This window comes from Nerophis ophidion, linkage group LG09, assembly GCF_033978795.1.
Source record: "Nerophis ophidion isolate RoL-2023_Sa linkage group LG09, RoL_Noph_v1.0, whole genome shotgun sequence".
In the NCBI taxonomy this organism is placed as follows: domain Eukaryota; kingdom Metazoa; phylum Chordata; class Actinopteri; order Syngnathiformes; family Syngnathidae; genus Nerophis; species Nerophis ophidion.
In genome coordinates, this window is record NC_084619.1 from 46,865,902 (window position 1) to 46,887,550 (window position 21,649).

Consider the following 21,649-nt stretch of genomic DNA (forward strand, 5'->3'; position numbering starts at 1 on the left):
TATTATTTGATATTTTACGGTAATGTGTTAATAATTTCACACATAAGTCGCTCCGGAGTATATGTCGCACAAACTATTAAAAAAACTGCGACTTGTAATCCGAAAATTATGGTACTCATTTATGGGGCTGTAAAAATATCAACATTTTGTTACAGCTATTGTGACCAAAATAATCACGGTTATCATTATTATTATAGTATTGTTGAGTGTGCACGCACGCACACACACACACACACACACACACATAAATCTTTAAAGTTTTGAAGTTTGCTCTCCTTCTTTGTAAGTAGCAGTTTAAAAAATAAATCAAGAGACCCACGAATCAATATACATTCTTGGCAGAAGAAATATAGAAGTTTAGATTGGGCTATGACGTTTGTTATGTGTCTTGTATTCATGTTAGCATTTAAGCTAGCTACTGATCAGCACACTAGCTGGTTCTCTAAGAAATGAGCAGATTCACTGTGTCGTGAGTTTATGAAAGCGTTGAAATATATCATTGTTGTAAAAATGAATTACAATTTGAAATGCTAACACTAACTGTAATTTTATCGTTAATCATTAATATCGGTAATCGTTAAGTTCCTAACATATACATAAAAAACACAACAGACTTATTTATGATCTACAGTGGTTCTTCGCTTTTGGCACATCCTACTTTTCATAGGATTCTTTTTTTTATCCCGAAAATGGTTGACCAAATTTTGCCTCAGTTTTCATATCCCGTCTTGGTTAACATACGAGCAAACATTGCACATAAACTACACTGCAAAAAGTCAGTGTTCAAAAACAAGAAAAAAAAATACAAAAGTTAGGGGCATTTTACTTGAACTTAGCAAAATTATCTGCCAATAGAACAATAAAATTTTGCTTATCAAGACTTTCCAAAACAAGTAAAATTAGCTAACCTCAATAAACCCAAAAATACCTTAAAATATTTTTTTTCTCACCGATAACAAGTGCACTTTTCTTGATAGAAAAACACATACGAAACCAATATGTTGAAAAATATTCTTAAATTAAGTAAATGCTTGTGCCATTATCTTGACATAATGATGTGTGCTCTGCATTACATTTCTTGCATTTTCCCATCGATAAAATGACATCATCGCGCCAAGTGCGTGCTCTTTCAGTCAATTAGTACGCAAGGAATATATATATATATATATATATATATATATATATATATATATATATATACATATATATATATATATATATATATATATATGTATATTTACAGCACGGCCCCCAACCAAATTTTTGTATTTGTAATTTTGAAGAATTTATCTGAATGTGCATGAACTATTTCTGTTCAAAATTGTTTGAAATGTCACATGTTAAATGTTTAAATATTAACTGTCAGTTTGCTGTACTGTATATGCGTACTTATGTTCTATTGTTTAATTGAAAATAAAACAGCAAAGTTCATTTGGCTGTCATCTGTTTTAATTATGAGACACGGTTGTGTCAAAGTCATGACTTTTTTGTTAGTTCATGCTTGAAATAAGAATTTTTACTTTGAAAAAGTAGTTTTATACTTGTGAGTAGAGGTGGGTAGAGTAGCCAGATATTGTAGACAAGTAAGTGTACTGTTACTTTAGAGATGTATTACTCAACTAAAAGTAAGGAGTAGTGACCCAAATATTTACTTGAGTAAAAGTAAAAAGTATGTTGTGAAAAAACTACTAAAGTACTGAGTAACTGATGAGTAACCTGTCCGTTTAATGATTACGGCAACAAATAATGCACAAAAACATAAAAATAGCAATGAGCAAATTCAGAGCCAGGAATATTTTTTAAGCAACTAAAACAATAATATATATTAAATAATAATACATTACAATAAAAAAATGAAGGCAAATTGAGCCACAAGCACTTAACAGCACCATGGCTCCGTAGGCATTATTGATTGATTGATTGATTGATTGATTGATTGATTGATTGATTGATTGAAACTTATATTAGTAGATTGCACAGTACAGTACATATTCTGTACAATTGACCACTAAACGGTAACACCCCAAAAAGTTTTTCAACCAATAAATGACCAAGTCGAGGTGATTTACCATATATACATATACATATACATATATATATATATATATATATATATACAGTATATATATATATATATATACGGTGTCGGCCGACCTCGTCTCATGAGATCTAGTTTCTCTTAAATATCCTTCTTGAAAATAGACCTGCAAATATATATCTGCCACCTAATCAACGTTTTGCTCTCCTTTGTGAGTAGCAGTGAGTTTTCTGTGGCTTTATATGGCCCCGTGCCACTTCTTGTTTTCGCAACTTGTGATTGGATACTCACTTGAGACTCCCAAGTGAGTATCCAATCACATGACGCGTAAATGTCACGTTCAACGTGAGGACAGCAAGAAGGCCTTACTGACAACAACTTGTGATCTGATTGACTATCAAAATTATCTATCACCTGTATGTGCCTGTTCACTTACAGTGCACAGGCACATAAGTGGACCTTCTAAAGGCCACGGGCAGATTTCATACAGCATGGCAACATAAGCTTGCTTAAAGGCCTACTGAAATGAGATTTTCTTATTTAAACGGGGATAGCAGGTCCATTCCATGTGTCATACTTGATCATTTCGCGATATTGCCATATTTTTGCTGAAAGGATTTAGTAGAGAACATCCACGATAAAGTTCGCAACTTTTGCTTGCTAACAGAAAAGCCCTGCCTCTACTGGAAGTCGCAGACGATGACGTCACATGTTGATGGCTCCTCACATCTTCACATTGTTTTTAATGGGAGCCTCCAACAAAAAGTGCTATTTGGACCGAGAAAACGACAATTCCCCCATTAATTTGAGCAAGGATGAAAGACTTGTGTTTGATGATATTGATAGCGACGGACTAGGAAAAAAAAACAAGATTAAAAAAAACGCGATTGCATTGGGACGGATTCAGATGTTTTTAGACACATTTACAAGGATAATTTTGGGAAATACCTTATCTTTCTATTGTGTTGCTAATGTTTTAGTACCTGATAGTAGGAAGTGTGTGTCGACGCGCAGTGTCTCAGGGAAGTCGACGGCAGCTTTGTGGGCGGCACAAGCTCAGCTGATCTCCGGTAAGACACAACTTTTTACCACAATTTTCTCATCGAAACCTGCTGGTTGACATTTGGTCGGGATCCATGTTCGCTGTGATCCATAGTAAAGTTTCACCTCCGTGAATTTTAAACAAGGAATCACCGTGTGTTTGTGTGGCTAAAGACTAAAGTTTCCCAACTCCATCTTTCTACTCTGACTTCTCCAATATTAATTGAACAAATTGCAAAGGATTCAGTAACACAGATGTCCAAAATACTGTGTAATTATGCCGTTAAAGCAGACGACTATTAGCTGTGTGTGTGTGCAGCGTTCATATTTCCTAACAGCCCGTGACGTCAAGCGTACACGTCATCATTACGTGACGTTTTCAAGAAGAAACTCACGGGAAAATTAAAATTGCAATTTAGTCAACTAAAAAGGTCGTATTGGCATGAGTTGCAATGTGCAATGTTAATATTTCATCTTTGATATATAAACCATCAGACAGGGTTTCAGTAGGCCTTTAATTCTGGTTGGATACAAACTAAAACTAAAAACAAACAACAGCACTGGGAAGAGCATAATATGACATGAAGATGATATAATTACTTTTAGATGATTAGGGAAAGTAAATTAAAAAATACTTTTAGCTGTAATTATGACCATGATTTCTGGTTATGTTAGTCCAGCAGAGAAGGCCTTGCTGGCCCTGATGTCACACCACTGGCGCGATATACAGCAATACGGTGTTGGCATCGGACATGATAAAGTGCTATTTTTAGCCTTTTTTCTGTTTGGTAACCAATTTTCTTATAGTCTTTTAAAGCACATGTGTACGCTTGTGTGTCGGTGTGTGTGTTTTCAGGTCATGGGGGTTCACCTCAACAAATGGACGCTGGACAAACGTCTCGGTTTCACGTGTCTTCTTTTCTACTCGGTCTTCTTGTGCTTCTCCTGCCTCATTGAGTACAATATCTTCATATTTGTCAACCTGCCAACCTGCAGGGATGACTGACGCACACGCACACAAACACACACACACACACACACTGAGATACACGCACACACTTGAAGGTGAAAGGTTTTTTTGTCTGACACCAGGATGTAATTACCAGGAAGAATTATGTGCAAATACTTACCCACTTTTATCATGTTTTATTGTATTTATGTAGTAGGACTACATTACTACTAGGAATCAGTGCAATACGAAGCTTCACTGGTCTGTGTTAGCTCATACGAGGAGGACTAACTGGACTGCCAATGGACGCCAGGAGCGACAACCCCCACATGTTTTTGCTGTGGGGGACTTTTATTTTGAAACGTTGACTGGCCGCTACATTTCCCTGCTTGGAAGCGCGGGTGTTTACGTCTACAAGTCACAATACCGCATTGACCCCAATATAAGACCATATTTGTTTTCCCGCCACCACTAATAGATTGCAGTCCTGTGGGACACATGCACTTAAAATAAACATTAATGATTTTTAAAAAAGTAAGCTTTTGGAAGTAAGCTTACCTGACCGGCAGCCATTTTGGAGAAATCCGGGCATCGTTATATGACCACCACTCCAAAATGTCATATATTGTGGTTTTATACTCAGGTCAATGCTGTCATTATATGTGATCGGTGAGTAGAAGAGTGCGGTTTAGCACTCACCTGTTAAAAATGTATTGTGTAATGTAATGTGTTAAGGGACACATATTTGACAGTATATATTATACATACAAATATAAATTTTTAGATTGAATAATGCATCTTAAGGCTGTATTAACACTGCAGGTTTTGATTCCCAATTCAGATTTTTTTTTTTAAATCTGATCTTTTTTGTGTAGTCGTTTACGTTACAAAAAATAATGTGACGCCTACTATGATCAGAATGGTTCCGTGACGTGTCACTAATGTAAACATGGCTACAATTCGATTGTGGCACTTTCAAGGGTTTTTGCGTGGATATTGTAAGGATGAGGGCAAAGATTTCCTATCTGTCAATTTTTTGTGGTTAGGTCTGAGCGTAAGCGACCTGTTTAGTCACTGCTTCCCTTTGCACCCGGTTTTCTGAAGTTGGGAATGGAAGTGTCTGACATTTTACACAAACAGTGTTAATTTAGTTGGCTAAAAATGTTTGTCTTAGTTATCGTCATTTGGGTTAATTTTGGCAGCAGTTTTAATTTAGTTAAAAAGGAACTGCACTTCTGTGGGAATTTTGCCTTTCGTTCACAATCATGGATGTTTAGTTTTTTTTATGCATTCGAGCCCGTATATAAAAGTCTGCTAACAATGGAGACTATGGGAGACGCGCAACTACGCCTGCAAAACCTTTGAAAAAACATCCAAACACCTCCATTGAAGTTTTATATACATCAGGGGTCACCAACGCGGTGCCCATGGGCACCAGGTAGCCCGTAAGGACCAGATGAGTAGCCCGCTGGCCTGTTCTAGAAATAGCTCAAATAGCAGCACTTACCAGTGAGCTGCCTCTATTTTTTAATTTTATTTATTTACTAGCAAGCTGGTCTCGCTTTGCTTGACATTTTTAATTCTAAGAGAGACAAAACTCAAATAGAATTTGAAAATCCAAGAAAATATTTTAAAGACTTGGTCTTCACTTGTTTAAATAAATTATTATTTTTTTTTTTTACTTTGCTTCTTATAACTTTCAGAAAGACAATTTTAGAGAAAAAATACAACCTTAAAATGATTTTAGGACATATAGCTTTTTACCTTTTAAATTCCTTCCTCTTCTTTCCTGACAATTTAAATCAATGTTCAAGTATTTTTTTAATTTTTTTATTGTAAAGAATAATAAATACATTTTAATTTAATTCTTCATTTTAGCTTCTGTTTTTTTGACGAAGAATATTTGTGGAATATTTCTTCAAACTTATGATTAAAATTCCAAACAATTATTCCGGAAAATCTAGAAAATCTGTAGAATGTCATCATAATTCTAAAATTAATCTTAATCCGGAAAAATTACTAATGATGTTCCATAAATTATTTTTTTAATTTTTTCCAAAAGATTCAAATTAGCTAGTTTTTTTCTTCTTTTTTTCGCTAAATTTTGAATTTTAAAGAGTCAAGATTGAAGATAAACTGTTTCTCAAAATTTAATTTTCATTTTTTTGTGTTTTCTCCTCTTTTAAACCGTTCAATTAAGTGTTTTTTTTTCATTATTTATTCCCTACAAAAAACCTTCCGTAAGAGGAAAAATAAATGTTCGACAGAATGACAGAAAGCAATACCCATTTTTTTTATATATATAGATTTATTTATTAAGGGTAAATTGGCTAATTCTGGCAATTTATTTAAGTGTGTATCAAACTGGTAGCCCTTCACATTAATCAGTACCCAAGAAGTAGCTCTTGGTTTCAAAAAGGTTGGTGACCCCTGATATACATGATGTAAGTATTTAGGTAATGTAGTAACGGGTATATTTATACGAACATTTAATATTCACGCATTTTGATCATTTTAAGCATTAATTTCCAAAACTCATCACAATGTTTTTACGACGATTACTGACTGCAGATTTTATGAGAGCCAACAAACATAATAGAACATCAAAAACTGTACAAGGTCTGCTGTCATTAGGATGCCGACTGCTGGGATGTTCATATATTCCCATTTGGATGAGGAATGTCTCATAATCCTCATGAAAAAGCGGGGTTGGGGGACCAAGCGTCTTTTTATGTTGTTTTACCCATGTCTTACCAGTGTCTTACATGGCTGTAAAAGTGTACCAACTTGTTGAAATACCTACTCAGACTTTTAATGTCCAGGTGAGATGCAAGATTTATGCACTAGAATACATTTACAGTGAGCAAGAAAGCTAGGAAGCAGCAGACCACTGGATGATGTAAACATAGGGAGACACGGTAGTGATCACGACGCCGCTATAAATAGTTTGTCTGCGTTAGCGCTTATAATAACAATATCACTAATACTTGGTTGATATTCAAGTCATGAAATGTAAATGGAGTATTGTTGGCGCTTTTTCAATGGCTTTTTATTGGATTTTATGGGCGAAATACTGAAGCTCCCATTTTTTTAAAAAGTGCAGTTAACCTATAAAGCAGTGGTTCTTAACCTTGTTTGAGGTACCGAACCCCACCAGTTTCATATGCACATTCACCAAACTCTTCTTTAGTGAAAAATAAAATGTTTTTTAAATTCAAGACAAAGTTATATGTTTTTGGGAACACTTTAGTATGGGTAACATATTCTAAGTAACAAAGACTTAATTTAGAGTTATTTGAACACTAGGGGAACATATTCTAAGTAATAAAGACTTAATTTAGAGTTATTTGGTTAGGGTTGCCAAATAAGGCATTAATAAGTACTTAATAATGCTTAGTTAAGAGTCAATATGTTACTAATTTTTATGTTAATAAGGAACTGATTAACGGTGAATAAGTTCCCAATACTAAAGTGTTACCATGTTTTTTTTTTTTACTGGTGCACAAAATTAACCGTGCATGAACATCACCTTGTTCAAACAATAAAACTAAGACAGTGCATAACCTCACAACAAATGACACACCTGCAAATCAGTCAGCTGTTGCCGTATCCGTAATACGCCGATAGGGAGAAGTTTGTATTAACACGATGATTCGGGTGTGTTTTGACCTCCGCCGAACCCCTGAGGCCGACTCACCGAACCCCTAGGTTTCGATTGAACCCAGGTTAAGAACCACTGCTCTAGAGTCACAGTCTTTTAAAGAAAATGTATTTTGGTTTGTAATAGTTTAGTCATCCAAATTGATTTAGTTTCAGTCTACTTTTAGTCAACTAAATTCGTCAACATTTTAGTCGACTAAAATGTAAAAAGTACAAAGATAACAAGTCTTTGAAGTTGTCTTGAAACCACGTTTAGCAAGGTGGTTGTGGAGCATCTCAATAAGTAAACTCATAGCAAGAACTGCTTTAGTCAGAAGAAAATAGAGCAGCTCAATAAATGGGATGGTGTCAGTGACGCTGCTTCTTCGTCCACCATTTGTTTTCACGCTTTATTTATTTGTTTGTTTTTCGATGACGAATGCGTCGGCCGAGCGCGACCCAAACAAACCCGACCCAAACATTCCGATCCATCCGATAAATATCGAATTCATTATTTATTATCAGATTTGCAAAAAAAATCGTAATCGATATGAAATGATCTGATACATGGGCGCATAATATCGGAATTGACCTGCAGTGTGAACTTAGCCTCCTAACAACACATTTCACTATGAAGGGTGATTCCACTAAATCCAAACGGCATTATTAATTATTATTATTATTTGTGTGACGCTGCTGTTCCTATGTTTTGTATTTGAATGAATTTATTGGCTTTTTGGGGGCTTTCTGTCCACTTTTGTAAATATTTTCTGTAAATAGCCCTGGATGGCTCCTGTGTCATTTATAAATGTCAAAGGCACATTTCTGTCTGATTCTAGCCTCGCTGGAATCTACTCTTTAAGGCAGTAACTTTACAGATGCTGTTTTGATTTAGATTTCCCCGTGTGTTGGTGTTAGAATAGGTAAAAAATAAAAATAAAAAGCAACCTTGCACTGAAGGGTCTACTGTAGCTTTAGACCAGGGGTGTCCAAACTTTTTGACTGGAGGTAAAATCATTTGAGCAGGTTGTGTTGACTTTTTGGAGTTGGTTGAATTGTTATTTTTTTCCCACACCATGACTAGGAAAGGTTGTTTGGATTGGGTTGTATCAGTTAAAGCTGTGCTTGTGATCCTAAGAATGTAAACACCATGGTCACTGACTTAAGTTTGTCATGTCGTCTACAAGATTGTGCCATTTTGCCACCTGTCAGACCCCTGGGGGTTTAAATATAATGAGAAAGCACAGCCATGTTAGCTTATTTGAAATTTAACTTGTGCCGTCGTCTCGCGAGCCAAACTGAGGATGCCGGCCGGCCGGGGTTTGGACACTCCTGCTGTGGAGGAAAGCGGTGACTCTTTACTAAGAAGCGCGCTGATCATAAGGACGTGGTTCCTTGTAAGATGGAGTGCTTTTGATGTCGAAGATGCTCAGCAAACAGAAGACGTCTTTGGTGGACACATGTCCTGGCTTCAAGATGAAATACGACATTTGTCCTACGGTAGCTGGAATTCTTTGTATTTTGTATGGCCTGTAGATTTGTCCAGACTTGGTAGGTTTGTGCTACATGAATATTTGTACTGGTTTTTAGAGCATGAACAAAACAGTTCCTGTGGATTTGATCTCCATTAAGAGCGACAGAATTTACGCCTCAAGGACTCTGACACAGTATCCGTCTGCTTTTGCAACTTTAAAATGCATGTTATATTATTTTCCCTACATTGTTTTCTATGATATGATTATTAGACCATCTTTTTTACTTTTGAAAGTACTTTTTTCTGTTTTAATGAATACATGTTGGAGGAAATCAGTGTTAAATATAATGCAATAACCATGATCATGCCAAAATGTAAATATAATACTTCAAAGAACCAAGTGAAACAGTTCAAACAGGCTGAAGTGATAATAATAGAATATTACGTATTGAAACAGGACCAAAACACATACTTTTATTTTGAAGCGCAACATTATGTCTCTTTGTTTTCATCCTCTATTTATACCAGAAACATCTGCTGTTGCTCACAGATGTTAGCGATTGTCAGAAACGTGTCAGACTGTTTCCCATTCGCACCAATAATCTCCCCGAATGTGAGAAATTATTATTATTATTTTTATGACTAACAATACAGTTGTCTCTAAAGTCTTGACAAACGCACAAATATTACACATTACACAAAAAATATATTTAACATTTTTATTTAATCTAAAAAAATATATGTAAAAATGATGGATACATGAATATTAAATATATTAATTCAACATATTTTATTTTTATGAATTACTTTTCAAAATCTTCAATTGGATTTTTTTTTGTAAATGTACAGTATATTAAATGATTGCAATTGAATTCACATAATTATTTAATATATTTGATTTGTGAATCTTCAACAACTCACAATGCAATTCGATTTTAATTCTCAGGGTGACAATTCAATTACGAATTTATTCCCGATTCAGACTAATTTTGCAATACACTGTTTTGTAAATAAGACCTTTTCAAAGCTGCTTTTGGCTGCTAACATATGACAAACGTGCAGTGAATGGAGCGGAAATGGCCCAAAAGAACGTATTTTTAGGAATGTATTCTTGCAAATGTTTTATTTATTCAGACTCATAATAGGTAAATTTGCAATTCGGATGTCAAATTATTTTTTTAGCTCTACAATTTATTTTTAGCTAAATAAACTAGTGTTGTACAGAGTGTGTGTATTAGCAGTGTATATGATATGTCCAGACTTTAGGGACATTTTGTGTATTGTTGATCAAAACTAACCAATCAGGTTTGATTGATCTTTGACAATAAGGGATTCTTTTGGATTGCTGTTGAGCAGAAGACGAATGATGAGAATGTTCCACTCTTCTGACTGTTTTGTTGCTAATGTTCACGTTATTAACATAAATTTCACTCTTTTATAGCAAAACATGATAATGCTCATCATTCCATTTTCCCAGGAAATAGATCATCATTTGCATAATTTTTTCTATTAAAGGAATCCAAGTTGCATGTTTGCAACTTTGTATGTAGTAGAGAACTGTGAACCACTACTTTTACATTCTTTGTGTGATTACCTGTTGAAATTCAAAACAACAACCTGGAAAGACCATTTTTTAATTAGGGATGGGCATAATAACCAATTCTTCCATGGCATCAAGTATTCTTTAAGTAGTATTGTCAAATGATTCATTTTTTTAATCAGATTACCCACACTCATGGATTTGAATCAATTATTACTCACTTGCATAATTTAGATCAATTTGAAAAACAAAATATATATATATATTTTTTTTTAATGACAAAAATAAGATTTTATTGTCAGAAAGGAGCATGTACATTCAATATTAATTGCAAGATTAATCTGCATATATACATAATGTGATTATTTTTGTGATTAATCACAGGAGTTAAGTCGTTATTTTTGACAGCCTCAGTTTTAAGGCTCAGTATGTGAACGGGGGATTGTGATGTATAATGTAAAGCACTTTAGGTGTCATTCCAGGTATAGTAAAGCGCTATATAAATATAGAGCAATTACCATTCACCATTTAAGGTTAAATTTAGAATTATGATTAAGATTATTTTTCAGGATTGGATTAAGGATTCGGAATAAAGTTAAGGTAGGATTGTAACAATATGAATTGTTCATATTATTGTGTTCAAAAAGTACTTGCACACACACACACAGATTAGCCCAAAAAGCGCTTAGCGCACTAGCTTGTTTCTCCAGGAAATGAGCAGTATCACCGTCTGCGAGTTTATCACAGTGCGGTTATGTATCATGGTTTTATGATAATTTTTAGTGATGCAAATCTTACTACAAATCATCATTGAATTACATTCCAATTTTCGGGGTGATGATTTGAGTCCTAAGATTCTTGCTTGAACATGATTTTCAATTCAAAGCTACACTTGCAATACATTCATTATTTTATATATATATATATATATATATATATATATATATATATATATATATATATATATATATATATATATATATATATATATATATATATATATATATATATAAAGTGCTCCAAAAGCTGCTCTTGTAAAACATTTTTTTTTTTTATTATTTTTGTTTATTTTGAATCAATTAAGAATAGTAATTGATAAGATTCCAGATTTGGATGTATTTCTTTTTTTTTTCAAGCACACTTAAAGGGGTCCTCCTATACAAAACCAAGTTTTCTTAACTGTTGGTACATGTTTTTTGTTTTTTATTTGGGATCCACATACGTCCTGAAAATGTGAAATCAAACAATGGAGGCAAGGCAGAGATATTTATACAACAACCTTGCCTTCTTTCCAAACTTTCTCCAATCAAGCCGTTTGGGAATTTTAAACTTTAGTGTCATATTTCGCTTCAGTTATGTCAGCGGATATCTTCTTATACGGTAGCGGTTTACCCAAAGAACATTTTTATTCAGTTGTAGTCCAAAATAATAGTCAATCAGTTCCTTATTTTCTCTATCCTCTTTTGGGGTAGACTGGCTCGTACATGCACATACATCCTTTACTGTTGCCATTTCTAATAGAATGTAGCGTATAATTTCAATTTATATCAGTCAGTAATCTCCATATGGAAGCGCTATAAACTACAAAATGGCAGAACATGGTTGAAGATGGTCTTTAAAACAATCTATGCAACATTAAGACCACTAGTGGTAAAAAAAAAAAAATGGAATATATTTAATGAAATCTTGGGAAGATTAAAATCACAAGGAAACGTTTTAAACGTTGAAAACAAATCATAATATTACCTCTTTAAATAATTGTATTTTCAAACGGTAACACTAACCGCGGTTTATCAATATTAACGGTTCTATTCTTGCTGCAGAGTTATTAATTGTTGACATCAAACAGGAGTTCATAACGTTCATCTCCTAGAGTAAAAGATACTTTTTTTTATAGTTTGAATGTATTTGTGAATTACTATACATACTTCATGTTCTAATTGGAAAAAAATGTCAATCGAGAAGTATTGAAAAATTGCCCATCCCTAGTTTTGGGGTTGCAATGATCCAGTACTTGTACTTAGCAGGATCAGTTCTTTACGAACATATTTACGTATTTCTTTCATGCACTTTATCACACGTGAAACAGTTGAAAAAGATTTGAATTGTTTGTCTGCTGCTATTCTCGACATGTCCTTCAAAGCAAACCAAACAAGAGTGGAGTGGAAACACAGCAATGCTTATGTTTGGGCATGAAAATATGAAGATGTATGATAATGTATATAACAAGTGTAAATGTATATATACAGTATTTTGTCTCAATCTGTATATTGGTTGAATATATTTTCATAGATTCTAGATTGTATGATCCTTCGTTTTCCTGTATGTGAGACTTCGTGTTTACTCGCATGGAGATATTTTAAAATTCAAAAATGAGTTATTTATGGTCAATCTCCCAGTATATTGGGATGAGAGTGAGGTTCTGGCACTGGATTTAGTTTCCAAAGCGCAAGCTGGTTTAACTAGAAAGCTTTTAACTGACTTTGTGTTTAGATGTTTCAAATGTCATTTTAGAGAGCATTTTGCTACCAGAGCATTAATAAAGATGTCTTTACCAAAAGAAGAAAACCGGTGCTGCATTTTTTTTTACTAACATATAAAAAACTTTTTTTATATATATTGTACTTTATTCATAAGACCTTCAACCAGCCATCAGGGTCGCTGAGGGGCTGGAGGCTATCCCAGCTGCACTCGAGCGGAAGACGGGGTACACCCTGAACAAGTCACCACCTCATCGCAGGGCCAACAGAGATGGACAACATTCACAAACTTGGGACCATTTAGTGTCGGAACCGCAACAACTTCAAGTCAAATGATGGATACAACACATAAAAGTAATTCGCAATGATTTTTTTAAAACACTACTACTTTAGTACTCCAGTTTTTGTTTTAATACACTGAACAAATAAACACGTAACACTTTTGTTTTTGCCAAAATAATCCATCCCACCTCAGAGGTGTGGCATATCAAGATGCTGATTAAAGAGCATGATTATTGCACAGGCGTGCCTTAGGCTGCCCAATATGTCACATGTTTTAGGGAGTGTGCAGTTGGCACACTGACTGCATTAATGTCCGGCAGAGCTGTTGCTTGTAAATTGAATGTTCATTTCTCTACCACAAGCCGTCTCCAAAAGCGTTTTAGAGAATTTGGCAGTACATCCAACCGGCCTCAAAACCGCAGACCATGGGGAAGCACACCAGCCCGGGACACTCGAGACCATCTACTCATGTTGCAGCATGACAATGCACAGCCCCATGTTGCAAGGATCTCTACAATTCTTGGAAGCTGAAAACATCCTAGTTCTTGCATGGCCAGCATACTCACTGGACATGTCACCCATTGAGCATTTTTGGGATGCTGTAGAGCGGCCTATATGACCGCGTGTTCCAGTTCCTGCCACTATGCAGTAACTTGGCATAGCCGTTGAAGAGGAGTGGACCAACTAGACAGGCCACAATCAACAACCTGATCAACACCATGCAAAGGAGATGTGTTGCACTGCGTGACGCAAATGGTGGTCACACCAAATACTGATTGCTTTTCTGACCCCCAACAAAGCAAAACTGCGCATTTCAGGGTGGCCTTTTATTGTGAGCAGCCAAAGGCACACCTGTGCAATAATCATGCTGTTTAATCAGCATCTTGATAAGCCACACCTGTGAGGTGGTATGGCTTATCTTGGCAAAGATCCAATTATTATGTTCCAGACAGCCAAATATATCAACACAGAACACTTTTTATAGAGAATAATTATAGTTTTACCTGCATAAAATGGCTGAGTAGGTGTTTGGTATGAGCCAGAAGTGTGTAGTAATACATTACATTTACTGCATTACTTAAGTAACTTTTTGAATAAAATGCACTTGTCAGTGTGCAACACACTTTTTACTTTTACTTTAGTATTTTTGTGAAGAAGAAACACTACTTTTGATTTGTAGCACTGAGTGTCATTCCAAAATTTATTCATATAGTTATCATATGTATCTATAATCATTAATTACTGCTTGCAAAAACATATTTATTTGGTTTGTTAGCGAGACTTTTTCCAGCGGGCACTGCCACCTAACTTCACCACTAGTGACCTTTGACTCCGTTTCACCGATCAAACAGGGCCTGGCAGTCACATGACCACACTGTAAAAAGTGACGTGATGTCAAACAAGGCAGCACAACTCTTCAGTGTTTACTTACAAACCATGAAAAGTAACATTTATATCATGTGCTGTCACAGTGTCAGTAGAAATGTTCACATTTCAGCCTACAAGAATTCCACTTCCAGCTATCCATTTCCTACCGCTTGTCTCACCCGGGCTCACGGGAGGCCTATCCCAGCAGATCAACTGGTCTAAAAAGTAGGTCTATTTAAAGGCTAGAGTATACAAATGAGTTTTAAGGTGAGACTTAAAAGCTTCTACTGAGGTAGCATCTCAAACTGTTACCGGGAGGGCATTCCAGAGTACTGGAGCCCGAACGGAAAACGCTCTATAGCCCGCAGACTTTTTTGGGGCTTTAGGAATCACTAATAAGCCGGAGTCTGATGATCCAGAAGTCTCGTTAAATATTTTTACAAATGTTTTAATGGAAATTGTTCTTAGACACGCACCTATGAAATGGTTCACAGTTAAAACTTAAAGAACTTTATGGATTTACTTACCTGTCGGGCTAAAAAAAATGGTTCGAGGGCCAAAAGCCAAATGCATGTGAAGTAATGCTCTGTGTGTATATATATATATATATATATATATATATATATATATATATGTATATATATATATATATATATATATATATATATATATATGTATATATGTATATATATATATATATGTATATATATATATATATATATATATATATATATATATATATATATGTATATATATATATATATATATATATATATATATACATACAGTACAGGCGAAAAGTTTGGACACACCTACTCATTTAATGCGTTTTCTTTATTTTCATTACTATTTACATTGGAGATTGTCACTGAAGGCATCAAAACTATGAATGAACACATGTGGAGTTATGTACTTAACAAAAAAAGGTGAAATACTGTAACTGAAAAGATGTTTTATATTGTAGTTTCTGAAAAAAATAGCCACTCTTTGCTCTGATTACTGATTTGCACAGTCTTGGCATTTTCTTAATGACCTTCAAACACAGCTGTTAAGTGAAAACCATTTCAGGTGACTACCTCATCGTTTCCAAAGCGGTAATTAGAAGCAAAGGGTGGCTATTTGGAAGAAACTAGAATACAAAACATGTTTTCAGTTGCTTCACGTTTTTTTGTCAAGTACATAAACTAATAACTAACTAGTAATTCATAGTTTTGATGGCTTCAGTGACAATCTACAATGTAAATAGTCATGAAAATAAAGAAAACATATTGAAAGAGAAGATGTGTCCAAACTTTTGGACTGCACTGCATTGGCGTTGTTAGGCCTATTTTAGGGGGGCTCTAATATTATTAAGCCCTCCTAAATAATTTGGTGTTATATTTTCTTTTTTTTTCAAATGCATGCCAACATATACATTATAAAGTGGCCCGAATGAGTTTAAATGAATAATCATATAACCTGTCATTATTCACTCAGTTTCCCCTCACTTCACAGCGTAAGGTAGAGAGCCACTTTACTGTGTCGATATCCAATCCATTCCACTTGTTCATATAGAAAATGCCACATCACTCAAAATCCAGACCACATTTTCTCTGCGACCTTGCTCGCGGTCCTGCAGGTGTGCAGCTTTGAAGCACACAGCGCTGCAGAACAAGAATGTGAACGGATGCAAAATTGGCATAAGAAACATTTTCAAGAAAGTAGGTATTCATCACTGCTCGTAGTAAAATGTATAAGCTCTACTTTACACCAGGTCTGTGTGTGCCGGAGGTGGGAGCAAGTCATTGTTTTGCAAGTCACAAGTTTAAGTCTCAAGTCTTTGCCCTCAAGTCTCGAGTCAAGTCCAAAGTCAGTACTGGAAAGTCTCAAGTCAAGTCCCAAGTCCTGCATTTTGAGTTTTGAGTCATTTCAAGTCTTTTTAACCACAGACTAATATATTTACACAGATTGTGTATGCTTTTAAAACGCTGTATGTATTCATTATAAAAAAAACAGCGCTGACATTGCACTTCATATTAGCACTATTAACTACTTATTTTAAACGTTTAACTCATTCCTTTACAGTATAAACACATTTAAAAAAACAAGTGCAAATGTACTTATTTGCACAAAAGTGTTAACATTGTATTTCCATGGAATACTGCATTGTAACTAGTTCCACAGCAGTTTATATCCTGTTGTTACCTTATCTCATTGATCTCATCTCACACTGTATATGTGATTATGTGTGCGTACACATGAAAAACATAACAAATACATGAACATAACAATGAACAGTGCTGTACTTTTTAGATGTAAGGGCCCTATGGAATATGTACACATATTCTTAATATAGTATACATTTTAACTGACCTTTATTTGACTATGTCTTTCTTTTTGTACGTGGCTAAAATACGCGGTGCTGCTGACCGCTGTCTAACGTTGCGTTACTTTGTGTGATACATTCACTAACGTAACGTTATGTGTAGGTACCTCATGCAACACTGCTTAAAAAAAAATCACTTGACAAAAAGTATGAATGAGGTAGCGAACTGCAGTGGCTGCAACAGATTACCGTGTTTGCAATGACGTTATAACCATAGACATCTTATACGTAGACGCAGAATTGGCTGCTGTGACGCGAGCAATTTGGCCGCCATCTTGAAGTGGTGATGAGGAGCCGGCGAGCAGCCTAAACTGACAGTTGACAGGTAGAAAACAAAGATGCTGGGCTGGTATTCAGCTTTCTCCTGCTCAAATGAGCGGACTGTTAAAAATAGGAATTGGGGGGTTACTTTTCACAAGTAAGTTTTAACATTAACATAATATTGGTTGTATTTTGTGAAAAGAATATTACCACAGAGTTAAGTAGGAGCAAAGAACTACAATATTTGTATGTGAAAATCACAAAGAAATCTTCTGGGGGAGGATGACCCCCCCTGCAGGTATTTGGTTTAACCACTTTCAGCCCCACCTAAAACAAAATTCACCATGCATTCTCATTTTAGGCACAATATAAGACAGTACTCTTTTAACAGTATAATTGTAACCAGAAATAAGTCTTCAAGTAACAATATTCAAATACTAACTTTGTTGGGCAAAACAGAATTTGGTTTTATTCTGAATCCAGTGAAACAGATTGGTGGTTTTAGCTGATATAAAGACTTTCAGGTGTTTATATATGTTTAAGTATTTGGCAGACACTTTTATCCAAAGCAACATACATGAAAAATAGATATAAAACAATCACTGTAAACATGATCATTTAAGGGAAGAATGTAATATAAAATATCAATACAAAGTGTCAAGACAGAATAAACTCTCTGCTGTTGCAGCAACAGAGATAAAGTCTATAGCAGTGGTTCTCAACCTTTTTTCAGTGATGTACGCCCTGTGAACATTTTTTTAATTCAAGTACCCCCTAATCAGAGCAAAGCATTTTTTGTTGAAAAAAAGAGATAAAGAAGTAAAATACAGCACTATGTCTTCAGTTTCTGATTTATGAAATTGTATAACAGTGCAAAATATTGCGCATTTGTAGTGGCCTTTCTTGAACTATTTGAAAAAAAAGGTGTAAAAATAACAAAAAAATTGTTGAAAAATAAACAAGTGATTCAATTATAAATAAAAATTTCTACACATAGAAGTAATCATCAACTTAAAGTGCCCTCTTTGGAGATTGTAATAGAGATCCATCTGGATTCATCAACTTCATTCTAAACATTTCTTCACAAAAAAGAAATCTTTAATATCAATATTTATGGAAAATGTCCACAAAAAATCTAGCTGTCAACACTGAATATTGCATTGTTCCATTTCTTTTCACAGTTTATGAACTTAAATTCATATTTTGTTGAAGTATTATTCAATAAAAATATATATAAATGATTTTGAATCGTTGCTATTTTTAGAATATTTAAAAAAATATATATCATGTACCCCCTGGCATACCTTCAAGTACCCCAATTTGAGAACCACTGGTCTATAGGTTCGTAAGATATATAGATATCTAATGTATTCATACATTGTTTATGTAGGATATGTGCATGTATATATGACCTAATCATATTGTTTCTTCAATTTAAAAGTAGCTGAAGGTTTTTGTTCCCCTTTTTCTGGGATTATATTCCCAGTTTTGAGCTCAGACGTCTGGTCTCTTATAGCATATAAAATATTCTATTACTGTTAAGCAAACTGTAAACACGCCAAAACATGTGTCCTTTATCATAGTTACATGTATAAGAAAAAAGCACGTGAATATAAGTGGTATTCCGTGAGGTAAAATGAATGAAATGCGCTGACAGTTCATTGCTCCTGCCAAATGTATTGCACTGAGTGGAGGGGATCACCACTCCAAGATGGCGGCTCCGCGTCTCGTCTGCGGCAATAGGCAGTAGCGCTCGATGCTGCGTACCCTTATAAGATGTCTATGGTTCTAACGTTAGCAGTGAGTTTACAGTCTCACTAATTTAACTACACAGCAAATAAAAGTTACGTTACCCAGCCAATAAACATCAGTTTACATTCATAACTTACCCTTCTTTGTGCAACTTCAAATGTCGAACAAAGTTGGAAGTTGTTGCGTCTCCGTCTGTAATCTTCCAATCGCATGTTTTGCATACTGGAATTCCGTTTTTGTTAACCAAGTCGTAGTTTTAATACCCGAACGAAACACTTTATGGCATCATTTTTCCTCACATATTCTTCTGTTGTTTGCTAGCTCTTCTTCGTTGGTTTTCCTGCAATTTGATTGGGTGAATGCTGTGTGACGAAAATAACGTGTATGTAATTTGATTGGCTGTTGTTCTGACAGGTAGCGCACACACTGTCATCGCACACACGCTGACACACTTGCGTACACAATGGAAGCTACAGAGCGCTCCTGAATAACTTTTTAATCGTTGGGTTTTGGGGAAAGTAGCAAGTCATGTCAAGTCAAAAGGCTCAAGTCCAAGTCAAGTCACAAGTCATTGATGTTAAAGTCTAAGTCGAGTTGCAAGTCTTTTTACATTTTGTCATGTCGAGTCTAAAGTCATCAAATTCATGACTCGTGTCTGACTCGAGTCCAAGTCATGTGACTCGAGTCCACACCTCTGGTGTTTGCCAAATAAAAACCTGTCTAGCACACTATAGACAACCTCTGTGCACGTCGTACACTTGATGTTTTGCAGGCTAAAGTTACATTCCCGCTCTAAAACAATGCTGCTACTAGTTAGCTAGTTTACCTGAAATGCATCATGAAGGTTCTGGTTATTTATAAAGTTAAATGTGCACTTTTTTACAATTTGCTATCTTTAGGGTTACTTCCTTCTGGAGCATCAGCTGCGTTTCTCACTTTACACATGGAGAACAGGAGCTGAGCTCATTCCCTTATGACTATCATCAGAAGATAATAATAATAATCACTCCACAACCCCTATTGACCTGTAGGAGTCAGGGCAGAGGAGCACAGAAAGTGAGAGGGGAGAGGCCTCAACTGGAAAGGTGAGTAGGAGAATAATGATACATATAAATAAATATTTAAAAATCGCTAATCGATAAGCTGTTAACACGGACCACCAGTAAAAGAAAGGACAAAGCAGGCTGTACTTCCTCAGGAGACTGCACTCCTTCAACATCTGCAAAAAACTACTGTGGATGTACTACCAGTCTGTGGTTGCCAGTGTTCTGTTCTACATGGTAGTGTGCTGGGGGGGCAGTATATCTAAGAAGGACAGCTCCAGACTTGAGAAACTGATCAGGCGGGCCAGTTCTACAATCGGAATGAAACTGGACACACTGGTGACGGTGGCAGAGAAGAAGACTGTTGACAAACTAGTGAGCATCCTGGATGATGCCAGTCACCCTCTGCATAGCGTTATCAGCAGCCAGAGGAGCCTGTTCAGTGCTAGACTGCTTCATCCCAAGTGTAGGACTAATAGACTCAAAAACTCCTTTGTCCCACACGCCATTAGACTGTACAACTCCTCTCTGGGGCGGGGGGCAGGGGGTACAAGGATGACAGGGGATGCAAAACCATAACAGTGCAATACGTTTTCATAACATGGTCACTGCTGCCTACTTTGTCTTGTTATAGTCTTATTTTACTGTTGTGTTTTTTATTCCCATTGTTGCTTTTTTTTATTCTTATTGTAATATTTCTCTATTTTGTTTCCATTTAAACCCCCATTATTTACTTTTTACTTTTTTTAAATTGATCTCAACTCTGTACACTGCTGCTGGAATTTTAATTTTCCAGAAGGAACTCTCCTGAAGGAATCAATAAAGTACTATCTATCCATCTATCTATCTGTTTTTTTTATTTATTTCTGGGTGGATCATGTTGACTATTGGTCCTCCTAATTGTCAGTCATTCTGGGGATGTTACGTAAGGATATATATACATATATATATATATATATATATATATATATATATATATATATATATATATATCCCTCAATCGTCAGGAGATTGAGGGACGATTGAGGGAGTCATTTTTCTCCTGCGTGGACCTCCGTTTTCCTTAGTAGTATACATTAGCCTATTGTTAAAATAATGTAAAAAAAATTCATTAAAAATATATTTGTTTTATTGTATTGTTACATTAATAGCTGTTGTTTTATTATAGGATGGCTTGTTAAACTTTTCATAGGGAGGAAAAACCAAGACATTTAATGTAAAATGTAAAATTAATAATTACATAAAGAGAAAAAGAAAAAAAAATGGTTAAAAGCCGTGCACTTTTTTTTTACCGTCCCCTGGACGACGGGACTACGTTAGTCTCAAGCCCTGGAAGTTATATTTTATTGTTTGCATTATTTTTTTCAGCATTGCACCTTGAAGATGGTCCCTCAGCTCTTTGACAGCTTTGGCTCTT

General features: G+C 35.2%; 1 protein-coding gene across 1 annotated transcript in view; it reads left to right on the forward strand.

The window, feature by feature from the left end:
* LOC133559364 (sodium/potassium/calcium exchanger 3-like) overlaps positions 1–11,603 on the forward strand; it is a 323,976-nt gene extending 312,373 nt beyond the window's left edge. Inside the window, exon 17 of the mRNA XM_061911072.1 lies at positions 3,936–11,603. Within this exon, the coding sequence (XP_061767056.1) occupies positions 3,936–4,085 (150 nt within the window). The 3' untranslated portion in view covers positions 4,086–11,603. The remainder of the gene's footprint in view (positions 1–3,935) is intronic.
* Positions 11,604–21,649: the final 10,046 nt, after the last annotated feature.